Source organism: Capsicum annuum, chromosome 11, assembly GCF_002878395.1.
Source record: "Capsicum annuum cultivar UCD-10X-F1 chromosome 11, UCD10Xv1.1, whole genome shotgun sequence".
Lineage (NCBI taxonomy): Eukaryota > Viridiplantae > Streptophyta > Magnoliopsida > Solanales > Solanaceae > Capsicum > Capsicum annuum.
Window position 1 is genome coordinate 29,005,551 of NC_061121.1, and position 26,941 is coordinate 29,032,491.

At 33.9% G+C, this 26,941-nt stretch overlaps 1 protein-coding gene across 1 annotated transcript; it reads right to left on the reverse strand.

The window, feature by feature from the left end:
* Positions 1–10,645: 10,645 nt before the first annotated feature.
* Positions 10,646–11,137, reverse strand: LOC107846570. The gene has a single exon (XM_016690927.2). The coding sequence runs from the start codon at positions 11,135–11,137 to the stop codon at positions 10,646–10,648; it is 492 nt and encodes a 163-aa protein (XP_016546413.2).
* Positions 11,138–26,941: the final 15,804 nt, after the last annotated feature.

Sequence of the window (26,941 nt, forward strand, 5' to 3'; positions counted from 1 at the left end):
TAGTAAAGCATCCCTCCTTCCAAAATTCTAATACGTCTATGCTACCTATATGTTTTTATGTAATGTAATAATATATTTGATAAATTAGTTGAGTGAAGTACATGCATAGTAATTTGGTCATCGTAGTAAAAAATGAATTATTTTCTCAGAAAATTTGTGTGTTAATGTTGCTCGACCTAAAATTGATTATTAAGTTTACAAGATATTAAATCAACATAGTTGCTCATATGATAATTTAAAGATAATATTTCAGAAAGTAGAGGCGATGATAAAATAAAATAAATAACCAAGTAGAAATGGAAGCGAGCATTAGGCGAAGGATGATTTAACCAAAGTATGTCTATATTAATATATGTGACTATGATCACTTCTTTGATATAGAAAAATAATTAGAGCCAAAATCATAATTTCGCTAAAATTTAACTACTCACTGTACCCCAAGTTAAACCAAATTTTTTGATTAAAAAAATTAGCACCAAAATTATATTCCCGCTAAATATTAGCTATCATTTGTGAAGAATTTTTTTCTAGTTAAATATTTCTAGTATGCATATTAATTATTAATGTGAGACAAAGAATTTGAGGGTAATTATGTCCTTTTATCATTTTATCCCAAGAATAAATAATGATGGAATTATTATCCCATCAAATGCGTGGATAACTTATTCCGAAATTATTTATTAGTCCCAAACTAAGTTATTCCGAATGTTGTCAATCAAAAATGCATTAAAAATTTTATTGTAAAATTATTATTTTATTTTAAAATTATTTGTTTTTGTACCTCAAACCAAACTACCCAAAGAGTATATCAAATCAATATAAAGTATATGACAGAGATCTTTTATATACTTAAATGATTAAGTAAAATAGAGAAAAGACATCACTACATCATTAAAGTTATTTCGAATTTTTAAAAAGACACTGAAAGTTTGCGGGAATTTTATTGTATAAATAACATAAATACTAATCTTGTAAAAGTAATTATATTATCTCCCACTTTTGTAATTACTTTAATCTCTTTTCCTATTAATATACATAACATAGCCGACATATACATACCATTATATGTATATATGAAATTTTTGTAATATGTTTGGGGGTTGAAATTTTTTGTAATATTGAAAACATAAATTGTGTATTTTTATAATTTTTTGAATTTTATTACCGTACGAAACTAGTTACTATCCAATTAAATACTCCATTTGACCCATTTTTTCTGCAACTTTAGACTCATGTATTGCGTGTGTGATTCACTCTCTTTTAAAATATTATAATTAATTTAATTAATCAACCTGTTTAATAAAGATCAGATTTATCCAATCAGACCCACCTATTTAAAATATTTCTTCTCCATTCTCTCCCTTCAACCAATTATCCAGTTGGCTGGGAGTGAATGTTCAACTCCAGGAGGTACATGCTACCATCTTGCTGATAAAGAGGAAGAAGTGGAAAAAGTTTAAAAAGGAGATTGTGGCTGCAACCTATGATACAAAATATCTGGTTAGTTAGGAATGAAAAATTTTCAAAAATCATAATGTGAATGTGTGAGTTCTTATTTCAGCAAATACAATCAGTCATTAAGGAGAGAGTTACTATGTTCATATTTATTTTGACCAACAAGACTAAATGAACTTATAGCTTATAGGTCATCATACATTTTATAATGTGTCTTTTAATTATTATAGACATGTGAAATATATTAAAATATATTTTAATCTTGTAATTTTAAATATATTGCATGAAAATACAAAAATAAAGTATTTTAAATAAAGATATTGAAATGAACTAGAAAAAAAAGGTAAAATAAATAATTGGATTCGTGTATTTTTTTCGTATGCTAAAGAAATAAGATATTTGCGTGCTAAAGTATGTATGTATACAGGAAGACATTTCTTTGTGTTATTTCTTTTACACCGACCACTAATTGAGCCAACAAATATTCTTTTTTTGAGAATTTTTTTAGGTTTCATGCCTTATAAAGTTTTAAAATAGTACTACTCCTTTAGGTACACATTTGTAGTGCTTTCTAGCTAATTAAGATTTAATAACCTTTTTTTAGTTGTTTTCAAAGTTCTAAATATTTCTTTATAAAATCCAATTAAAAAAATAAGATTAAATCACAATTAGTACAAAATTTTCAGAAAAAGTTTAGATGAAAATACATGAAAAAAATTCACGATATTCAAAATTAAGAAACAATATGGAACAAACTAAATAACCATTATCATGCCTCATTTTAATGCTCAATTAACTTGAAGCATCTAACTACAAAAAAGCAAATAAGATCTATTACAAAAATAACAACTAACATCCTAATGATCTATATTTAAATTGTCAGAATCTTTTATGAAGATTCGAATTAATTATTATACTGCATTTATATTATTGGATGGAATTCGCTATTTAAGAGAAGAAATCAATTAAGAAAAAACACTATAAAAAGTTAAGTTACAAGCCAAACAATTAATAAATAAAAATCAAATCTCCTAAAAAAATAATCCCATGAATAATCCTCAGAAAGTAGTATACGTAGTTTTTTAACCATAAAGCATTATTGAAAAAGATCTTTAATTAATAAGATAACTAATTATTATGCATTCAGAATGACCTATCAATTTTTCATAATGAAATGCGATGATCCAAATAATTTATCCAAAATTATGAATAAGTCAATTTCATTACTAATTATCATGAATTTCAAATGACCAAACTATCTAAATAATCTGTCCAAAATTGTAAATAACTCAATTTCAAATCACTAATTGCATATGAAATACTACAAACAAAATTCACAAAGAAAATTCTCAATTTATAATTGTTTATCAAAAAATACATCATTTATTATTATAAATTTTAAAATCAGTCTAAAATTTTAGAAAACATACCTCTGAACAAATTCACTTCAGGAATCTGCAATTTTGATAAAGAATATGAATAATATATCTATGGTGGAAAACAAATGAGAAAGTAATAAGACAAAACATTAAGATCTACTATAAAAAAAATAGTAAAGAAAGAAAACCTAGAAATACAAAAGTGATAAAGTTCATAAATGAGATTGTGCAGTAATAATTTTTATATATATAGGAGATCCTAAACCAAAAAGGAATTAAAAAAGTAAATATTGTCTAAACCAAAAAGGAATTAAAAAAAATAAATATTGTCTAAACCAAAAAGGAATTAAAAAAAGTAAATATTATAGATTCCAACACCTAAAAAAAAAGAAAAACTAAAACATGAAATTTTTTTAAAGAAAAAGACAAATAGACTATTTAGAAAAAACATCACGTAAATAAAAAAATATAAAATTTTGTAAAGTAAGCATTGTAACGTGATTTGGATAAATATGGTAATTTAAGAATAAATAATAATTTTGGAACTTATGCTCTTAAAATATATTATAGTATTTATATGATTATAAGAGTTTTTACTAATAATAAAAAGAGAATCTGAATCTCTATTTTGGATCACCTGGTTTTAAAAATTTAATAATCAAAATTTAGCATATTTAATTTATTAGGATTCCATATATATTCTATTGGTTATTTGTTTCCATATATTTCAAAAGTCCTTATTTTCTATCCCATATATTTTGGGAGTGTTTAATTTCTATTCATATACTTTTGGAAGTCCTTAATTTGATTAAATAATAAATTTATTTTTTAAAAAAATATGAAAAGACAATTTTGTCTATTGCAGAGACTTTTAATGAAGGGTAAAAGTTCAAATCACTTTTTTAAGGGTCTTCACACTTTTAATATATTATAGATATAGATTATAGATTATAGATTTTGTTACTGTTTCAGATATACATTTGTATTTTTTTGTCTACGATGAGTCACACCTGTATTTCTAAATACATATGAAGATATATAGTATAATTTTACTTTTTACTGTTTAAGATATGTTTTTATATTTTCTTATTTATTATCAGTCTAATATGTATTTCGAACATACATATGAAAATATATATGTATTTTTAAATGGTAATATACATATGAGTCAGATATGTCTTCTGTAAATACATATGCAGATATATATGTATTTTTTGTAATGTAATATGTATTCTACAAAAAAAAATCATATGCAGATTATGTATTTCGTACTGATCTTGACAACCATTCAAATTACAAAGATAATGATAAGTTGGAGTTTTTTTATGTGTGTTATGTGAAAGATTTGCCTCAACAACCTAGTGATAACTTTTAAGTACTACAATATGAATATAAATAGAACATATTTGTGAGTCTATTTAGAATGCATACTAATTCATTATTTTATGTATATGCAGAAATTATGGATTGTATATGTAGGGGCAGCTCAACCCTTTGGGAAAAAAGGCAACAGCCTAAGGCCCCCAAAATTTGAGGGCCTCATTTTTTATTAATAATAATAAATTATAAATTATAAATTTTAAAAATATATTAAATACTATTTATAGAAAAATAATTTTTTTATATAAAAAATTTTAGATGGAGTTTGATATATCTAGTCCAGAATATTATGTGTCAAGAAATTAATGCATTGATTTTTTTATTAAATAATAAAAATTATTAGAAGAAATCGATTATATTATTTTGCGGAGAAATTTTGACTTTTTGAGAGTCGCCACTTAATTTTGAACAAGAATTAAGAAACCTTTTAGAGAGTTACTTCAAACGATTCAAAACAGGAAAATCGTTTTAATTTAGAGATTCTAGATAAGCAGTTTCTATTAACGTTTTAGGAAGGTGTTAGGCACCTAAAACGTCCGCTAACTTGCGGTTATCCGGAATGTTTGAAAATCGTCTTTGACTAACATTGAAGTAAAAATTATTATTTTTTGAAAAGAAAGCAATTTTAGAAATATTTTGGTGTTTATGCAAAACCAGTTTTTAGCGACTTAACTAAGGATTTTACTAGGTTCACAAAACACATAAGGAAAACAAACATAGGGAACAGGGAGAAGGGAAGGACGTAAGGGATTTAAGCCATTGGCCCAAACCAATAAAACCTGTCCTAGTCTAGTTGAGCCTTCGACCCATTTCACCTGTCCTAATCTAGTTTTCGAACCTTTGGCTCGAATCTTGCTCCACCTGTATTAAGTACAACTTTGGCTTCGAGGCCCAAAAGGAATGAATAATGAAAAGAAATAAATAAAGACAACAATAAAGGACTAAATAAATAAATAAACAAAACAAATGAAAAACGGGATTTTCAAGTCCTTTGGCCATTTCAAAGATGGCTTTTAACTCATTTCTTCTTCCTTCAACTCCTTGCCTTTGGTATACCATAAGGTCGTTTTTGGAGGCTTCGGAATTGATTTGAAAAGGTGGGCCATGTGGGTCCTATTATGAAATGCGAGGAGAAAAATGTCCATTTGGACTCCAAGGCGGGTTCCTGTTCTTCGGCAGCAAAACGAGACCTTCGAGCTAATGTCGGATTCCAACACTACCAGGAATCAGTCCTCAACTCGAAAATGTCGATTAACCGCCGACCTTTTTCGACGATAAATATTTTTACTAGAAAAGGGGTTTGCTTGAATGCTCCATTTTCAGCCTTCAAGACCTCCCAAAAATTTCCCCACAATTTCCAACTCCAAAATCCCCAGGATTTCCAATGAAACCATTGAGTTTCAAAGAAAATAAAAGCTAATTTTGCTAGAGAAACTGGTATACTCTAAAGAAATTCTTCTCCTATCTTCTTTTAGAATTTTCAACACCCTCTTCTTGAACTGGCCTGGTTTCACTACCTAAAATAGCCCTTTTATAGAGAAATTACCTAGGGCTTCCTTTGGGGTAAATTAGGGATTTTCGATGGAGATATTTTTTAAATTCAAAATTTGAATCTTCCCCTCTTCGATTTTCATCCCCAAAATGTGCTTTTTTTTTATTTTTGAGAGAATTTCATAATCCGTGGACCAATCTTATTTGGGTAAAACGGATTTCCCCCAAAACCATTGGAAAAAGCCAAATACGTATGAAATCGTACCAATATTCTCGAGATTCACGAAATTAGGACATTGGGGTGAGCCAACTCACCCATTTCTAGAAGCTTCGAGGTCCTTCTTCGTCTTACTATCGTGTGGAATGTGTGAAGAATACCACAAATAGGTTGATTATAGGTCGATTTGGAGCTGGTCGGGTTGGATTCGTCGAATTTGGGTTGATTTTGCTGTTTACTGAGCTGGGAATTGTTGTTGTACGTTGTTGGATGGTGTTGTACGTGTAGGTTCTTGAAGAAAAGGGGAGAAAGGTTATGGGACTAGGTCGGGTCGGTGGGATTTTGGGCCTGGGTTGGTGGGTGTAATTGTTAAGAATTTGGGGGTTATTTCAAATATTACCCCCAATTAAAAAATTAGGATTTGGACAAAATTAATCAATATTTCAATCCAATTAAAAATTAGATTGCTCACATTGCATTGCAAATATGACCAATTAATTTCAATTAGGATCAAATTAATAATTTGACTAAATTGAATCAAAATTCGATAAAAATCAATACCTTGTTTGATCTCGAGCTTCTTGATTTAATAAAATTACACAAATATTTATCCAAATAAATTAATTTTTGAGAGTAAAATTATATTTAAATTAAAATTTTAATCATTTGAATTTATTTTTGATATAAACCTTGATTAAAATATGATATTTTGTAAAATAAGCATTTAAGTAATAAAATAATAAAATTTCGTATAATTGAACACGATAATATATAATCGCTACTTAAATGATCAATTTACCCAAATAAATACTTTGAAAATCCTTTATTCAGATAAAATAAATATTGTAATTTTATTTGAAAATCGAAGAAACTCCGAATTAAATTTACTTATGGAGGTCAAAAATTAGGAGCCAACAACTTCCCCTCCCTTTGGGTAGGGTGGATGCAAGTAACCCTAGGCAAAGGGAGGTTGACGTTACTAATTTTTGTCCGACCACAAATTCAAATTCGAAAGAGATTGATTTTCACACGAGTTTTGGAGTTATGGACGAACCTTGGTATCGGGTTTCCTACATATCCCAGGTTACATGAGGATCAGGCCACTTGTAGTTCATAAGCTTGATTTAAAGCATGATTTTTTAAAAAATTCACCAGCTATCTCGATTTTGGAGTTTTTGATGAAACAGAAAAGCTAGGGAATGAAGGGATTTGGGGGGGGGGGGGGGGATTGGAACATAGTCGAGTTTTCTACATAGAGCCCAGCCTACATATTCCCAAGACTCAGGGAATGAGACTACTTGTAGTTCGAATCAATTGGTAGAAAAAATAGTCTTTTATTTCAGACGATCTTTGGCTCAAGACAAGTTGATCGAGTTGCGGAAAAGAGGCTTGTAACCTTTTATCCATGAACGTGGAGATCTTCACATCCATAGGTAAGAATTTACCTGGGCATAATTTCCAAAACTCTAAGTGTGTTGCCACCTGAATGTTACCCTCGACATGAGTTTAGAAATATCCCAAAGGTGAAGCTGAAATCAGGATATCCTTAAATACCCACATGTCTTTTAACAGGGGTGTGGTTGGATGGTGGTGGTGATCGTCCTTTAGCTTGCGTTCAAAGAGTTTGATGTCCCTCTTTAGACTATGTCCTGTTTTGCTGCTAAGAAAGAGTTCCACGTTGCACTGCATCCTATCTGAAGTCGTCCACACCTGTGGTTTTGATTTGAGATTTTCATCCTCTCGGATGCTCTTGATAATGCTTCAAGCAAAAAGTGTTAGTGCTAAACATAATTCACGAAAGAGGTATGTAGTTTTTTACCATATCTCTACGTGGGTTATGACCTGAAAAACGGAGTCATCTCTTCATGTACCTATTTAGAATGAAATAACTGGCAATAACAAACACAACAACCCTCTTGGTTGTTGTATAATTATGACATTTGTCGATTGGATATGTCTTCAAAGTGGGGTGACCCTTTTGGACACCGACGATACTTTATGCACGGTCCCTACAATCGTGTAATCTTGTACTGGTGTGGCAACCCTTTTGGTTACCTATATCACTTATTGTACATGGAATGACAACCTCTCCGGTTATAGCCAATGATCGATTAATAAATTTTTTTAGATTGTCAATCTTTGGATAATCCTGTGTATTATTTGATATTGGATACGAGGCGACTTACAAATATCCTTTGAATTGCTAGCTTTTAGGTAATCCTGCACATTATCTGACCTTGGATAAGAGATGGCTTACAGATATCCCTCCAATCGCTAGCTTTTAGGTGTTCCTGTACACCATCCGACCTTGTAAATAATATGAATTATAAATATTACTCAGATTGCTAGTCCTTGGGTAATCCTGGACATAATCGATCTTAGATATGACGCGGCTTATAGAGAACCCTTGGATGTATCAATTTGATAATCTCACATATTCTTCGATAAGGATTTAATTGCGACTTATGGATAACCTCCAAACTATCAATTTTTGGGAGATCTTGCACACTATCCGGTTAGGATGTTGTTGTGGATTACAGATGACCTACAGGCTATCAACTCATAGGTGATCTTGCACACTATCCTATTCCAAATAATATAACTTATAGATGACCCTCAAGTTGTGAATTTCTAGGAAATCTTATATATCATTCATCTTTAGTCACCGACTTAAAGGCGTCCCTTTAAATCGTGTGCTCTTGATGCATTCAGATGCTAATTCATAAAATGATGAGATATCCTCGATGCCAGCATTTATGTCTTGCGTGTCAACAGATATAAAATGATTATGATATCCTCGACACCAATGTTTCTGTCTAGCGCGTCAACAGATATTGAATGATGATGGTATCCTCGACACTAGTATTTCTGTCTAACGCATTAACAGATATTGAATAATGATGATATCCTCGACACCAGCGTTTCTATCTAGCGCATTATGTGATATTGAATGATGATGATATCCTCGACGCCAGTGTTTGTATCTAGCGTGTCAACAAATATTGAATGATGATGATACCCTCGACACTAGCATTTCTGTCTAGCGTGTCAACAGATATTAAATAATGATAATATCCTCGACGCTACTGTTTCTGTCTAGCGCGTCAATAGATATTGAATGATGACAATACCCTCGACGCCAGCATTTCTATCCAGCGCATCAACAGATACTGAATGATGATGATATGCAATGGCCCTCTTAGCAATGATATGCAATGGCCCTCTTGGCAATGATATGCAATGACCCTCTCGGCAATGATATGCAATGGCCCTCTTGGCAATGATATGCAATAGTCCTTCCGGTAGTTTAGAGACAGTTTCACCTGAATTCATTTATCAGCGTCTTGCTGTCTACATGTACTTGTACTCAACGTAGATGATTAGTTACACAAAGTCACTTTTGCTAGTGACCATTTTTCAGAAAAAGTCTAAATACAATATTTGTAAAGAAGACAAGACACTTTTGTTTGTCCTCCATGATCTCAAAAAATGAGATGGACAATTCGAAAGGTCATCGATAAATGGGTGTTGAGCCCATTTTTGGTCTACCAAAAGTACCTTTATTAAGCATTATATGCTCTGTCATGGATCCCGCCTTGCTTGGGGATTTTTTGAAAGAAACACTTATTTTTGTATATCGATCCCTGCATCCACAAAAAATGATTAGTTTGAATGAAACTACTCCGTGTTGACCTCCTTCGATCCTTGTTTTTTCCTCGCCATCTTTCAGGTACTTCATCATGTTGGGACTTCCACCCCTGACTCCCCGTCTTAATTGATGTCTAGCCAATCACTAAGTAAAAGTTTATATAGATTTTTGAAAGCACTCTTAATTTTTAGAAAATAGTTTCGAGAACTCCTGCAAAACTTTAAAAAATCTCTGCCAGTCATGTCATGTGCTAGCTCAGCGACCGTCTTTCTCTTGATTCTTACAATGTCCAATGTTTGACGGAGGATATCTTGGGATTCATCATTGTCGAGGCTCTTTACTGAAAGTCTTATCAAAGACGGAGATTCAGTCTTTCTAGACTTTATCACAGGTGGTGATTCTCAAATCTTAACTTCGACCTCTAGTGCTGGAGAATTTGAAATATATTCCAGTATTTGGTAGAAATTTTAAGGCCTCCCTCAAAATTTCTACCCTTGTTTAGAGTCGTCTGAGTTGATATCATCTCGAGTGGATCTGAAGTCTTTGCTGATCTTCATCCTCTTTGTTGGATATTGATCTTTTCTTGTGAATTTTTGAGATTCCTTCTCAAAAATTCTGCCCCAGTTTCCATTTTCTAGGGTTATATGACCGGGCCGTTGGGGCGCCTACGTATCCCGTTGAAGCAGGAATCAGGTCAAATATAGTTCAATACTACGCTAAGGATATATAGAAAAATCTAATGGGTTGAGCGAAGCCAGCATAGGCCGCCTACGTATCTCATTCTTGAGAATTCAGGTCATCACATAGTTCATACATAGAGTGAAAGGATAAATTTTCCTAAGGAGTTGACCGAAGCCGACATAGGTCGCCTACGTATCTCATTCTTGAGAATTCAAGTCATCACGTAGTTCATACATAAAGGAAAATGGGTTCTAGGCAATTACACATCATAAAAAACATTATTACATGGTAATTACAGAAAAACTAAGAACCATAAAACTAGAACCTCCTTCAAATATAGTATCTTTTTACCGCATCAGAATTGATTAGTTTGGTTCACTCCTGGACATCCATCTAAGATAAAATCAGAGCCCCTCCAGATAGTACCTTGCGAACTATGTAAAAACCTTGCCAATTTGGAGCAAACTTACCCTTGTACTCTTCTTGGTGAGGGAGTATGCGTTTGAGAACTAATTGCCCAACTTCAAATGTTCGAGCTCTCACTTTCTTGTTGAAAGCACGAATCATCCTGTGCTGATATGACTGACCATGACATACGACAACCATTCTCTTTTCATCAATCAACATGATTTGTTCACAACGAGCGCAAACCCATTCTTCGTTACTTAGTCCAGCTTCATGAATAATCCTCAGGGAAGGTATTTCAACCTCAGCAGGTATCACAGCTTCATTCCCATAAACAAGCAAATAGGGAGTCGCCCCGGTGGAGGTTCGAACTGTTGTACGATATCCTAGAAAAGCATAAGGTAATATCTCATGCCATGACCCATCATTTTCGACCATCTTTCTCAAGATCTTCTTGATATTCTTGTTGGCTGCTTCCATGGCTCCATTCATTTAGGGATGATATGTAGTCGAGTTGCGATGCACGACAAATTTCATTCATCAAGTGACTGTTCAAGTTTGCCCCATTATCAGTAATGATTGATTCTAGAATTTCGAATCGACAAATCAAGTTATTCCTGATGAAATCTACAACCACTTTCTTAGTGACGGCTTTATATGAAGCATCTTCAACCCACTTAGTGAAGTAGTCAATAGCAAACAAAATAAATCTATGCCCATTCGATGTCGATGGTTCTATTGGTTCGATAACATCCATGCCCCAAGATATGAAAGGCCAAGGTGAATTCATTGCATGAAGCCCGTGTGGAGGCATTCAAATCAAATCTCCATGTGTCTGACATTTTAGACATCTCTGCACATATTTACCATAATCATTCTCCATAGTCATCCAGAAGTAGCCGGTTCTCAGGATCTTTCTAGCAAGGAAAAACCCATTTATGTGGGGCCTGCAAACTCTCGTGTGTACTTCTTTTATCAATTTATTGGCTTCTGCAACATCGACGGTTCTTACAAAATCCTAAATCAGGCGTCCTCCCAAAAAGAATTTCCCCACTTGGAAAGTAGTTCTTTGCCAAACGCCGAATTGTTTTCTTTCAGTTGTTGCTGGCCTCTTCAGGATATATTCCAGATTCTAAATACCTTTTAATTTCATAGTACCATGGCTTTCCGTCGGCTTCTCTTCAACGCATGCACAATGCACAGGTTGCTCCTTCTAGCTTATTTCCAAAGGATCAATGTAGCTCTTATCTGGGTGCCGAATCATAGAGGATATAGTGGACAAAGCATCAGCAAACTCATTTTGTATCCTTGGGATATATCTGAAATCAACTTCTTCAAATTTTCTACATAATTCCTGTACCAGCTCAACATAAGGAGTAATCTTGGAATTTTTTACTACACATTCTCCCCTTACCTGATGAATCAGCAAATCTGAATCCCCGATGACTAGCAATTCACGAACACCCATATCAAGTGCCAATTTGAGACTCAGGATGCAAGCTTCATAGTCGGCCATGTAGGTGCATGGGAAACGTAATTTAGCAGTTACTAGATAATGTTGACCCGTTTCTGAGACCAACACTGCTCCGATTCTTGAACCTTTAAAGTTGACCGCTCCATCAAAGAATAACCGCCATCCAAGGTAAATTTCTGTAATGTCTTCTCCCACGAATAGAATTTCCTCATATGGGAAGTAAGTTTGAAATGGTTCATATTTATCATCAACTGGATTCTCTGCCAAATAATCTATCAAAGCTTGCCCCTTGATTGCCTTTTGAGTTACGTACACGATGTCAAACTTGCTCAGCAATATTTTCCATTTGGCTAGATTTCTTGTGGGCATGGCCTTCTGGAATATATTCTTCAATGGATCCATTATTGAGATGAGGTATGTCGTGTACGAAGATAGATAATGCCTTAACTTTTGTGCGGCCCAAGTCAAAGTGCAACATGTCCTTTCTACAAGAGTGTAACGGGTTTCATATGGCGTAAACTTTTTAATCAAGTAGTAAATGGCTTTATCTTTCCTACCGGTCTCATCATGTTGCCCGAGGACACATCCAAAAGCATTTTCTGAGACTGACAGGTAAAGCAGTAATGACATTCCTTCTCTTGGCGAAACCAAAACCAGCGGTGCAGACAGATATTCCTTGATGCGTTCAAAAGTCCTCTGACATTCTTTTGTCCACTTATTCAATGCATTTTTCTTCAACTTCCTTCTTGGTCCTCGGCGGGGGCAAGTTCTGAATCGTCTTCATTTTTTATGGGTCTAGCTCGATGCCTCTTCTGCTGACTATGAATCCTAGCAACTTCCCTGATGGCACACTAAAAGCACACTTAGCAGGATTTAACTTCAAACTGTACTTTCTTAATCTGTTGAAGAATTTCTCCAGATGGGTCAGATGATCCGAACTCTCATGGGATTTGATAATTACATCATCCACGTACACCTCGATCTCTTTATGGATCATATCATGGAAAATCATCGTCATAGCCCTCATATATGTTTCACCCGCATTTTTGAGACCAAATGGCATTACCCTATAATGATAAACACCCCAAGGCGTAATAAAAGCCGTCTTTTCTGAATCTTCCTTATCCATCAACATTTGATGATACCTGGTGAAACAATCAATGAATAACTGCATTTCATGCTTCGCACAGTTATCGATGAGGATGTGGATATTGGGCAATGGAAAATTATCTTTAAGACTGGCTCTATTTAAGTCTCTATAGTCAATACAAATTTGAATCTTGTCATATTTCTTCGGCACTGGGACGATGTTGGCTAGCCACATCGGATATTTTGTGACCTCCACAACCTTAGACGGGATTTTTTTTATCACTTCTTCCTTGATCTTTAGACTTAAGTCTGGCTTGAATTTTCGCATTTTTTACTTGACTGGATCAAAATCTGGATTTATCAACAACTTATGCGACACAATACTGGTGCTCAATCCTGGCATATTATCATAGGACCAAGCAAACACATCAATATATTCCTACAACAGGTGAATGAGCTCTCTCTTTTGTGCTTCCGCCAGGTGGACACTGGCACTTGTTTCTTTGATTTCATCATGATCTCCGAGGTTGACTATTTCAGTTTTCTCAAGGTTAGGATTTTCTCGGTTCTCAAACTCCTCTATATCTTCGACTAATTGTTCCTCATCACCATCCTTCCAATCATCACCATTTCCTTCATTTTGTTCGTTTAAGCTTTGACATGACATGATATTGGCAGATTTTAAGTTACTGTTACTGTAATGGACAAACAAACCAAGTTAAATGATAACAAAATAATAATAAAATATACGAATAGGAGTGTTTCAGGAGTAATAAAATTTTAAAATGAATGAAGGCCTTTTCAATGAAATTTGCAAGATAATTACAAAACCATGGCTCATGACTCGCGCAAATACAAGTCCATGCCTTTTTGAAAGAAGTAAAATATGAAAAGAAAATTTGAGATGTAAAGGGTGGATCGCGGGGCCTCATCCGGATCATCATCAATTTTAAAACTATTAGTAATTGCCCTTTCATCTACCACGACGGGCGATGGGTTATGAGTGGAGTGGAGGTCCAGTTTTACAAGACCTCCCCTGGCGCAATCTGCTTCATCCCGCTGGACTCTGGGAAATCTTCTGGTACTGCATTGCATCCCTCGAACAAATATCCTATCCCATCCCCAAGACCATCATCATTCAAAAACTCACCTACAGGAAACGATTGGTACAGGAATGGCAAGGTCCTAAGCAGACTCTTCTCTGATTTATATTCAACCCTATCCTCCTCGATAGGCTGATATCCTAACCTATACTTAGAGGGTTTCTCTGGGATCATAATAGGTTCAATAATTCCTTTTAGATTCTTACCCAAACCTCGACCAGGTTCGAACCCATTTCTTAATATCACCGTTGCAATCATTTTATAGACAGAAAGTATTGGCACTTTGGCATCAGATCCTTTTCCACAACATTTAAAATTTCCACTGTATAGAAACTACTACCCTTTGGAACATCTTCAATCACCGACACATAACCATTGGGACGATTCGCTCGGCTTCCTTCACCTTGGATGACTACTTCATGATCCTCCCAAATGAACTTCAATAATTGAAGAAGGGGTGATAAAACGGCATTTGCACCATGTATCCATGGTCTTCCCAAGAGAAGGTTGTAGCTAGGATGAATATCCATAACATGAAACTTAGTTTTGAACTCAGCAGGTCTTATTTGGATGTACAAATCAATTTCTCCTATGGTATCTCTCTGCCCTCCATCAAATGCTCTCATATTTACTTGGCTTTAATGAATTTTTCCCAAATCATATCCCATTTAAACCAACTTGGAGAGGGTACAAATATTCACACTAGACCCGTCATCTATCAATACCTGATTAATTGCATAATTTTGACAAATGACAGTGACGTGCAAGGCTTTGTTGTGCATCGCTTCTTCAAATGGAAATTCTTCATCACTGAATGTTATGCGATGATTCTCCATAGTATTTCCTATCATCGCAGCCAGGTTCTCAACACTCATACCTGCGGGAACATATGCTTCATCCAAGACCTTCGATAAAGCTTGTCGGTGGTATTGCGAACTCATTAATAGTGCCAATATAGAGATTTGGGCTGGCGTCTTCTCTAAATATTTGACAATTGAATAATATTTGGGTTGAATACGCCTATAAAATCCCTCAGCCTCCCCTTCAGTGATTGGCCTTTCTGTGAATCTTTTTTATTAGTCAATTCTTCAGGGATGTAGCATCATCCCGATCACGTCATCCCGTGGGCAGCAATGGTCTGTATAATAAATTCCTTCCTTGGGGGAGTGTACACTTGGATCGAGGCCGTCATCACTATATATGGGGCTTTCTCATTGAAACTTAAGGCAGCCACAACTCTCTCTATCTTTTCCACCTCTTCCTCCCTTTTGTACTTTTCTGAATTCACCTTAGTAATAGTCTTGCCAGATGCCCATTCTTCTTCTATTTCAATTATGTTAACTATAGGTCCCCCATGATTAGGCAATAGGTTGCTATTGACATTTGGCGTCGGTGAGTGAAGCGTGATGACCTTTTGATCAATCAGATCTTGGATATTATGTTTTACGGTAATAAAGTCTTCAGTACTGTGCCCTGCTACTCCTGAATGATCGGCATAATTTTGATCAGGATAATAAAATCAGGAGTTGGGATTGATAGGCTTTCACTGTATCAGTTGCAAATGACCGTTATTCTTCAATCTTTCGAATAATTGAGTGCGACTTTCAGCTAGTGGTGTGAAGTTTTGGGGAGGTTTCTTTTTGTAGTTTGGACGTGAGGGGTTATAATGGCTTTGGTATGCAGGAGGAGGTACTTGATGATAATTTAGAGGTGCTTGGATATTTGTCCAATTATTTGGAAAAGTGGATTGGACATGAGACTGATAATTTGGAGGTGGAACTTAGTATTGGGGAAAGATATTTGGCTGTGAATCTTGGTATTGGGATTAGATGTTTAGGATTGGAGTTTGGTACTGAGTTTGGACATTTGAAAGTGGAGCTTGGTAGTGGGGGTGGGCGTAGAACACATGTTGAAGGCTTGGTGACAATAGAGAAGAGAAAGCATTCCGAGAGTTGAACCTCTTTTTTGTTTTTGCAGCAGAACCAGCAGAAATCATTCCTACATCCTCCTTTTTCTTATTCAAACATATGGCAGTCCCGAACGATGTTGGGGTCTTGGCAATTTTCCTTATCCGAATACCTTCTTTCAATGATTCTTCTATTTTTACCAAATCTGAAAAGGTCTCCCTGACAGCGGACACCATCCTGGTATAATATTCTCCTTCTTGAGCGCGAGAGAATACAAATACCATTTCTTTCTCGAACATGGGGGGTTACACTTTGGCAGCTTTCTTCCTCCAATGAAAGGCATTGTCTCAAAAACTCTTGTCACTCTTTTATTTGATTCGATCTAGTGAATACTGGTCTGAGACTATTTCAATTTTGAATGTGAACCTATCGAGGAAACCCTTGTCCAATGCTTTCTAACTTGTCCATTTTTTCGGCTGTTGAGACATGAACCACTCTAAGGCTTCACCGCTTAAATTTCGGCTGAATAGGCGCATCGATAACGCCTGGTTTTTCCTGATCCCCACTAGTTGCTCACAGTACCTCCTCAGATGGGCCATTGGATTTTTGGCACCATCAAACACCTCAAACTTGGGGACCTTGTACACTTCTAGTAGATCTACTCCAGGGTGAACACATAAGTCATTGTACCCTAAACCGTCGTGGTCCCTCACTCTATAATATTCTTTGATCCTCATAATCTCTTCATTCATAGCTAGCAACTTCATTTCATGCTCGGTTCTCCACTCTTTCTCCTTCCTTTTGTAATGGTCCATCTCGGGATTAAGAAAGAGATTATAGATGTTAGTGGATATGATGGCATGGGGGGGATTTGGAAGAAAGGCTTGATTTTGCAGATGAAAGAAAGTTTGTTGGTAGGTGGGGAGGACGTTTTGAAATTTAGAAAGGTTTTGTGGAATTTGCGAGTAGTTTGGTGGCATATGAGAAGGATTTTGCAAATTTGGAAACGAATTTGGTAGATTTGGGGATACATTCAATAGAAGATTCGGGGATGGATTTTGTGGATTTGGGATTGAATCTTGTGGATTTGGACATGAATTTTGTTGATTTGGAAATGGGTTCTGGGGATTTGGGAATGGATTCGGAGATGGGTTTTGTGGTGTTAGAGATGGATTTTGTGGATGGTAAGCATCTGGGTTATTTTCACGATTGGTATTTTGGACAAGTGGAGAGGCAGAGACGGACGATATGTTATTTGGCTGATCCTTGAGAATAGGCGTACTGAGGGAAGGGATTTGGAGTGGAGTCCCGTGTTCTCCTGGAGCGGGAACTTTAACAGTGATGGCCTGGTGAACCAAATTTCGAGTATGATTTATTTCCTCCTGAAGCATTTCAACCTTTCTTGCAAATTTTGTGATCATCTCACTTTGTTCCGCTATTAGATTGTCCCTGATGGTCAATGCATTTTCTTTATCATTTCCAGTCTTTATTGAATGATGGTCAGAGGATGGAATTTTTTTCGCTTTTGACCGGGTGAAGTAGGGTTGTTCTGCCAGCTTATATCAACACGGAGTAGTTTCTATTATCTCTAAAGTAAAACAACTTAAAGGCAGATGTGTTAGTTTCCGTATGTGATAAGTAATGCAAAATATTTGACAAGAAATGACCACGTAGAGTTGTTTGAGTCATAGCCAAATTCATCCATAGGAGCATAGCGGATAAACTTGCTTTTGATCCAAAAAAACACACATAAGCACATAATACAATTATATTACACAAAATATTATAATAATGCGTATCCTAACTAAGGTGACCCTTTTTGAGGCAAGAGTTCAGGCCTAACGATTTTTGAAGAAAAAATTTGCTTCCTTAAAGTCAATCCATTATTCCCCAAGTTATATATAGACACGAAATAGGTCATAAATGCCTACAAAAAATGACAGAAGGGGGATACAATCTTTAGGGCAAAAGGGAAATAACATGATAGAAGATAAGTTCCCGCACAGGGGAAATAGAAAAACTAGCTACCGGAGGCTTCTTCGTCTGCCTTTGCCTTCTTTGCCTTGTTCACTTCCTATGCTATTTGATACCTATTCATGATCAAATGACTCCCGTATAACTGTGTCTTGCTGTCGTAAGTCATTTTTTCTATACTATCGAGTTGAGTGGCCCTGCTATCATCCAAATCGATTAAACACTACCTAGCATCATCAGCCTCTTGCCTAGCTCTTTTCAACTCTTTCCTCAACATACGTATTGTCAAAGCATCTTCTACATGCATCTGTCGGTGCGCGATTTCACTTTTCTGAAACTCATCCTGAAGCCTGTGGAGTCGGATCTGATGCTTGGATTCTACATCCGCGACCCGAGTGGGCACGTTCGGCCCTGGAATCAATGCTTTGGCAAGGCTCTTTTTTAACCACTCCTTGTAAGTGTCGCTGACTTCCGGTTCATACCCTATATAAAAAGAGACTTCCATCCACTTTCTTCTTCTCCATCCGTATATCATGTAGTCTTTAAGCGGGGGCTCGCTTTCATCATATTCGGTAAAAAATTTGAGCATCAAATCGATTTGAGACGTCTCCTGCTTGATCTTGAATTACCTAAGAAATCTGCCAGGATTGTAGGGACGGGTTCCCCTGAGAACCGGAAGTACTAGAAAAGGCCACTCGCCCCCTCGAATAATATATTTCCCTGAATGAAGATAGTTAAGGGACCATTGGACATCGTCATCCCTTAATTCTCCAAGAGTCTTAAACCAAAAGTCATGAGATGCTTCTCTTTTAAACCTGTGTAAAAACAACCACATGTCCTGCAATTTTAGCAGATTGCACCTTGTTTTATGGTCAGGTTGTGCCGTTCTAGGATTTTTCACCAAATGCATCATCATCCACCATTGTAATATAAGGTTGCAGCCTTGAAAGAAACAATTCTCGACTTGACATCTTCCCAAAGCTCGATATATGTCGGCGACAATCATGGGAGCTAAGTTGTAGAATACCTTTTTAGAATTGTACTCCATTCCAAAGAAGAGTGCATGGGTCACTGAGACAACCCTCGGATGAATTGTGTCATTTCCCCCTGTGGGAACACAATGGCTCCAAGTAGGCCTACCGTAAACGCAAAGGCTCTCGTTTTCTTCCATTTTGCTTCTGACTCAAATTTATGCCCAAATTTGTGAAAAACATTGAATCTTTCGAACCGATAATACAACTCACGAAAAGTGATATTTGCTCCATCACGTTCTCCTAGCCAGGTGTCGTCGTCAGTTAAAAATACCTCCTTGATCTTTTGACGATTCCACACAATCGGGACTAAAATGTTCTTATCAGGTGTCTCCCTTCTCTTAAAATATATTTCCGTACTCTCGTAACAAATCAATACCTCTTCAATGGTAGGAGTCAATTCAACATCACTGAAGCGAAACACCATATTCTGATCATCCCAAAAAGTTGTTAGTACATGGATCATTTCGGGCCAAGCGTCCATTTTGATAAAAAAAATGCCCTATGTGTGTTCTAATAATCTTTTTCACTTCTGCACTCATGTGGTCCCACCATAGTTTCAAGAAATCGACAGGTTTACTAACCATCTTGAACTTTTCGTGGGAATGTAGTTGAGCCATATCCAACATGAAAGCAAATAAATATAAGCCTTCCCCCGACCCCAAAGGATAATGGATTGAATTTAGACAAGCATGTATTTTTTTTCAACACATAAATATGATTCATCTGTAATTGACTCGGGGTCAATAGACGTAGGGAAGGTTTTCTAATGGGCCCAATACTAGGCTCATGCCTAAAATAGGGTTTTGGTTTCGTTCTATCCTCGGTGTCTAGAGTGGGTTTGAACACCGGTTCTCAAGCGGACAACTTGAGTTTGAAAATACGAACAGCCATAAGACGGCTCACGCACTAATAAACCGTTCGTATTTCCAACACATTTTTGGAAGTGAACAACAGGGGTCGGGACATCCACGAAACCCCGAAATAGTTAAATAATGCAGGAATATGTCGTGAGATGCGATAATTGAACTTTACAGAATCAAAACACATAAACACATAAACAATTAATCAAAATACAAAAATCAAACATTTGGTTAGAACCTGATTAAAATTCCCCAGCAGATTCATCATTTCTATTTTGCGGAGAAATTTTGACTTTTTGATAGTCGCTACTTAATTTTGAACATGAATTAAGAAACCTTTAGAGAGTTACAAAGCAGGAAAATCATTTTAATTTAGAGATTCTAGATAAACGATTTCTATTAATGTTTTAGGAAGGTGTTAGGCAACTAAAATGTCCGCTAACTTGCGGTTATCCAGACTGTTTGAAAATCGTCTTTGACTAACTTTGAAGTAAAAATTATTATTTTTCGAAAAGAAAGCAATTTTAAAAATATTTTGGTGTTTATGCAAAACCAGTTTTTAGCGACTTCACTAAGGACTTAACTATGTTCGCAAAGCACATAAGGAAAACAAACATAGGAAACAGGGGGAAGGGGGAAGTAAGGGATTTAGGCCATTGGCCCAAACCAATAAAACCTGTCCTAGTTTAGTTGAGCCTTCGACCCATTTCACCTGTCCTAATCTAGTTTTCGAATCTTTGGCCCGAATCTTGCTCCACCTGTATTAAATACAACTTTGGCTTCGAGGCCCAAAAGGATTGAATAATGAAAAGAAAAAAATAAAGACAACAATAAATGACAAAATAAATAAATAAACAAAACAAATGAAAAAGGGGATTTTCAAGTCCCTTGGCCGTTTCAAAGATGGCTTTTAACTCATTTCTTCTTCCTTCGACTCCTTGCCTTCGGTATACCATAAGGTCGCTTTTGGAGGCTTCGAAATTGATTCAAAAAGGTGGGCCATGTGGGCCCTATTATGAAATACGAGGAGAAAAATGTCCATTTGGACTCCAAGGAGGGTTCCTGTTCTTTGGCGGCAAAACGAGACCTTCGAGCTAAAGTCGAATTCCAACACCACCAGGAATCAGTCCTCAACTCGACAACGTCGATTAACCACCGACCTTTTTCAAAGATAAAGATTTTTACTAGAAAGGGGGTTTGCTTGAGTGCTCCATTTTCAGCCTTAAAGACCTCCCAAAATTTTTCCCACAATTTCCAACTCCAAAATCCATGAAACCACTGACTTTCAAAGAATAGAAAAGCTAATTTTGCTAGAGAAACTGGTATACTCTAAAGAAATTCTTCTCCTTTCTTCTTTTAGAATTTTCAACACCCTCTTCTTGAACCGGCCTGCTTTCACTACCTAAAACAGCCCTTTTATAGAGAAATCGGCTAGGGCTTTCTTTGGGGTAAATTAGGGATTTTTGATGGAGATAATTTTTAAATTCAAAATTCGAATCTTCCCCTCTTCGGTTTTCATCCCCAAAATGTACCCCCCTTTTTTTTTATTTTTGAGAGGAATTCATAATCCGTGGACCAATCTCATTTGGGTAAAATGGATTTCCCCTAAAACCATTGGAAAAAAGCCAAATACGTACGAAATCGTACCAATATTTTCGAGATTCACAGAATTAGGACGTTGGGGTAAGCCAAATCACCCATTTCTAGAAGCTTCGAGGTCCTTCTTTGTGGTACTATCGCGTGGAACGCGTGAAAAATACCACAAATAGGTTGGTAACAGGTCGATTTGGAGCTGGTCGGGTTGGATTCGTAGGATTCAGGTTGATTTTGCTATTTACTGAACTGGGAATTATTGTTGTATGTTGTTGGATGGTGCTGTATGCATAGGTTCTTGAAGAAAAGGGGAGAAAGGTTATGGGACTGGGCCGGGTCGGAGGGATTTTAGGCCTGGGTTGGTGGGTATAATTGTTAAGAATTTGGGGGTTATTTAAAATATAACCCCTAATTAAAAAATTAGGATTTGGCCAAAATTAATCAATATTTCAATCCAATTAAAAATTAGATTGGTCACATTGCATTGCAAATATGACCAATTAATTTCAATTAGGATCAAATTAATAATTTGACTAAATTGAATCAAAATTCAATACGAATTAATACCTTGTTTGATCTCGAGCTTCTTGATTTAATAAAATTACACAAATATTTATCCAAATAAATTAATTTTTGAGAGTAAAATTATATTCAAATCGAAATTAATCATTTGAATTTATTTCCGATATAAATCTTGATTAAAATATGATATTTTATAAAATAAGCATTTAAGTAATAAAATAATAAAATTTCGTATAATTGAACACGATAATATATAATCGCTACTCAAATGATCAATTTACTCAAATAAATACTTTGAAAATCCTTTATTCAGATAAAATAAACGTTGTAATTTTATTTGAAAAATGAAGAAACTCCGAATTAAACTTACTTATGGAGGTCAAAAATTAGGTGTCAACATATATAATTTTAAAAATAGACTTTACAAAAATAATTATTTTTTCTTAAAAACGTAAGGCCTTCGTTCGATTATGGCCTTAGGCCATGGATTCACTTGAGCCGCCCCTATGTATATGGTGACATATATTGAGTGCCTTACTTATGGTGAAGGCGTTCCTTCGGTTGACTTTAAGTTCGACTTGCTTCACACAAGATATGGTTCAATTATGTGGGATTATGGTTTTAGAAAATAAGAAGTTGATGCACAAAGTGATGACGAAGCACCAATGAGGCCTGCTAGGAAAACCAGGATAATAGAAGACACCGAAATTCTAGAGGTTTGATATTTTTTTTCTGTATTTTGTATTTGACAACATATAACTGTAGGATGACGGTGACGTAGTTGAGTAGTTGTTAAGTTTAATATCTTACTTTCAGGTTGCATGTGGAAAGTTATTTAGTACTTGACAGTTATATTTTGACTATTGATGCTCAATCAAATTAAATTGAAGGTTTTCAATTTTAGTTTTACGTTTAATATTCAGTTTCTAATAGCTGAATTTATAATTACGCATGTATTAATAGGTGATTACACATTTTTATGTCCAGATCTTTCATATATATTACTTAGTTGAACAGATGTATATTTGTATTTAAAGAATCAATACCAAATACATTTATGTAACTGCAAATGTATTAGTTACCTGTAATGTAATTATATCTATTTTTGTAAATGCATATGTATTCATATGTGTATTTGTTATTTATATGTATGTTTGTGATTAAATGTCCAGAATATGTATTTTAAATATGACTCATATGTTTATATATACATATAAGCCAGATATATATTTTTGTAAATACATATGCAGATATATATGTATGTTTTGTACTGTAAATACATATGCAGATCTGCATGTATATTTTTTGAATATATATATGTGATAAAGATATTTGTCTTTTAAAAATAAAAAAATAGAGATAGAAGAGTAAAAGAAAATAAAAAAATGAAAAAGACGAAAAGCGAAAAAGAAAAATTCAAAAAAAAAAAAGTGAAAAGGGGAAAAAAAGAAGAAGAAAGAGAAATAAAAGTTAGAAAAAGAAGATAAAAAAAAAAAGAAAAAAAAAAAAAAAAAAAAAAAGAAAACAAAAATAGGAAAAGAAAAAAAAAGAGAAAGGAAAAAAATAAGAAAATGAAAAATAAAAAACAATAAAGGAAAAACAAAAAAAGAGAAATAGAAGAGAAAAAATAAAGTGAAAAAAAATAAAAAATAAATTTAAAAAATAAAACTATAAAAAAAGATGAAAAAAAAGTTAGAGATATAAGAGACTGAAAGAGAGAAAAAAACAATAATGATGCTTTATTTTGAATTTTTGAAGATTATGAAGATAATAATCTTCAGATTTGAGTTTGATTTGGAAAAAAATTTACTAATTTAAATAAGAGTAATTTATGGAAAAGGGAATCTACTGCTTTAAATAAAAGTAATTTATGGAAAAAAAAAATTACTGCTTTAAATACATGGAATAATTATTCCTATATTTAACTTAACTTATTTGAGTAAAAGAAGGGAAGTAAATATTGTTTGTATGTGTATTTTTGTAGAAACACTTTTATAAAATATAAAATACAAGTTGCTATTTCAGGTAATTATGAAACAGCTGCTATGGAATTTCTAATTATGAGTTTAAGTTTGCTACTTATAAAATATTTTCATATTTAATTTGATTGTAACTAGTTTTGTGGGTAATAACCCCCCTCCCCCTCCCCCCCACCCCACATAAAGTTTAAGGAATACTTTATGTCTTTTCTCAATAAAATATGACTATTTTTTTTAAAAAAAATTCAATAGGTGTACGCGCCTTGCGCGTTTACCTCACTTTAATGAGTTCAAACATTACACTAAATAAGATATTTGTTTAAATAATAAAAGTGAATAATAATTAAATTTAATATCTTTTGAGTATGTAAAGATGGAGAATTTATTTATTAAACCAAATTTTTATCAAAAATATTTTTAAAAGTTGATCGACATTCATCTACCATCTATAAATTGCAACAAAATAGTACAATGACAGAGACATCAAAATAATATAATTAAATCTAATCTTTATACAGAAAAAATTTCTCAAAGTCGTCTGACTCTCATCTATCACTTGTAAACAATAACAAAATAATACGACAATAGAGATATCAAAATAATACAACTAAACCTAATCTTTACATAAAAAAAATTCTCAAAGACGAGCAACATTTATCTATCACCTGTAAACTGCAACAAAATAATATGATAAAAGTTATATCAAAAAAATACAATTAAACTTAAATTTTACACTCAAAAATTTCTCAAAGCCGGTAGAGATTCATCTCCGAACTATAAACTACCATAAAATAATAAACTAATAGAGATAATGGCGGAGCCAGGATTTTCAGCAATGGGGTTCACAAGTGAACATACGATCTAACCAAAGGAGGTTCGACATCTATTATATATACATAAAAAATAATATCATGTATATATAGTATAATTTTTCGTCAAATGGGGTTTGGATGAATCCCGTAACTTACATGTAGCTCCGCCCCTGAATAGAGATATTACGATAATACAATTAAACCTAACATTTACTTAAAAAGAATTTCAAAGCCGACTCACATTCATCCAGCATCTGTAAATTAAAATAAAACAATAAGATAATAAAGATATCAAAATAATACAATTAAACCTAACCTTTACACAAGAAATTCTTCAAAGCCAACCGACAGTCATCTACAACCTGTAAACTATAAAACAAAAATATAATAGTGATCACAAAGCTTCGAATTTGATCCAACTAATTCTTGTTTGAGCGAAAATTTTGACCCTAAAAAATGACTTTGAATGAAAACAAAGAAGATATATATATTTAGGGTTGGGCATTCGATTTGTTCGATTTGATAGTTTAATATCGATTTGGTTTTTCAATTTTCAGATTGATAAAAATGACAACCGTAACCAAATCAAAATGAATTCGGTTCGGTTCGGTTTCTACAAATTTGGTTTGGTTATTTTGAATTTTTATTTTGGTTTTGAAGATTAAAGTAGTGAACCTCTCTTTGTTATGATTGGACATTTAAAATTAATGATTTAAAAAAAAATTCAAACTATTTTTCATTTTCAGATATAAATAACTCAACATGGATGAAACTAAATGATATAACCATAAGTTTTACATAATATATAACTTTATTATGCATAAGTTTGCATAAACAGTCGGAACTCGGAAGAGTGGTCGCTGCCGGAAAGACCACAGTCGGCACTGCAGGCTATAGCCCACAATGGTTGTCTGGTCGCCGGCTCTGGTGTTGTTGTACAGACGACGATCTCGCCGGTGGTCTATGGTTTGATCGATTGTTCGACTATTGGACTGATGTATGCTGTTAGTTGTATGTGGCATGATATTACTTATTAGTTATTAGAGTTGCTATTATATATTTATATTATATTATTATATATTAAATATTATATATATAATAAAATATATATATTATTAATTATTTATAGAATTTTGGTTAATCAGTTTATCCGAATTATTCTTTTGAAAAATCAAAAACCAAATTGTTTAACCAAATTTGAAAAATTGAAAACCAAAATCTATCCGAAAAACTGAAAAACCAAACCGAAATTAAAATTTTGATTTAATATTTCGGTTTAAACCAAAGTATGCACAACCTTATATATATATATATATACACACACACACACACACACATGTTGAATTCTATTATGCTGACAAAAACTGTGAAGAAGTTGAGGGTTAGAAAATCAAGCATCCACCAATCTAGACATGCAATCAAATCAAGTTAGATGAGAATCAATCATATTCTCCCAATAGGCAAATTGGATTGTTCTCTAGTTTAATGTACATCTCAATATTTATAGAAGTATTTTCTTAATAGAGTTCTATTTTAGGAGTATTTTTTTAACTGAACAATAGAAAGAAAAATATTAATTAATTTTCCTACTATAATTTTAGTAGTCCTATATATTTTTGGAAGTCTAGTAGAAAGGAAAATATTAATTAATCCTCCTACGATATATTATTGGAGTCTCATATATTTTAGGAAGTCTAGTTAATATAATAAAAAATAATTAAATAATAAATTTAAAAAAATTGTGAAAAGACAGTTTTATCTAAAAAAGAGTCTTTTAATGAAGAGCAAAAAGTTCACATCACTTTTCTAAGGTTTTCACACTTTTAATATATTATAGATATAAATTATAGATTATATATATAGATATAAATTGTAGATATACATGATTTCGACAAAAGAAGTGTTAGCTCGAACATATTATATGTACAAATATGTAA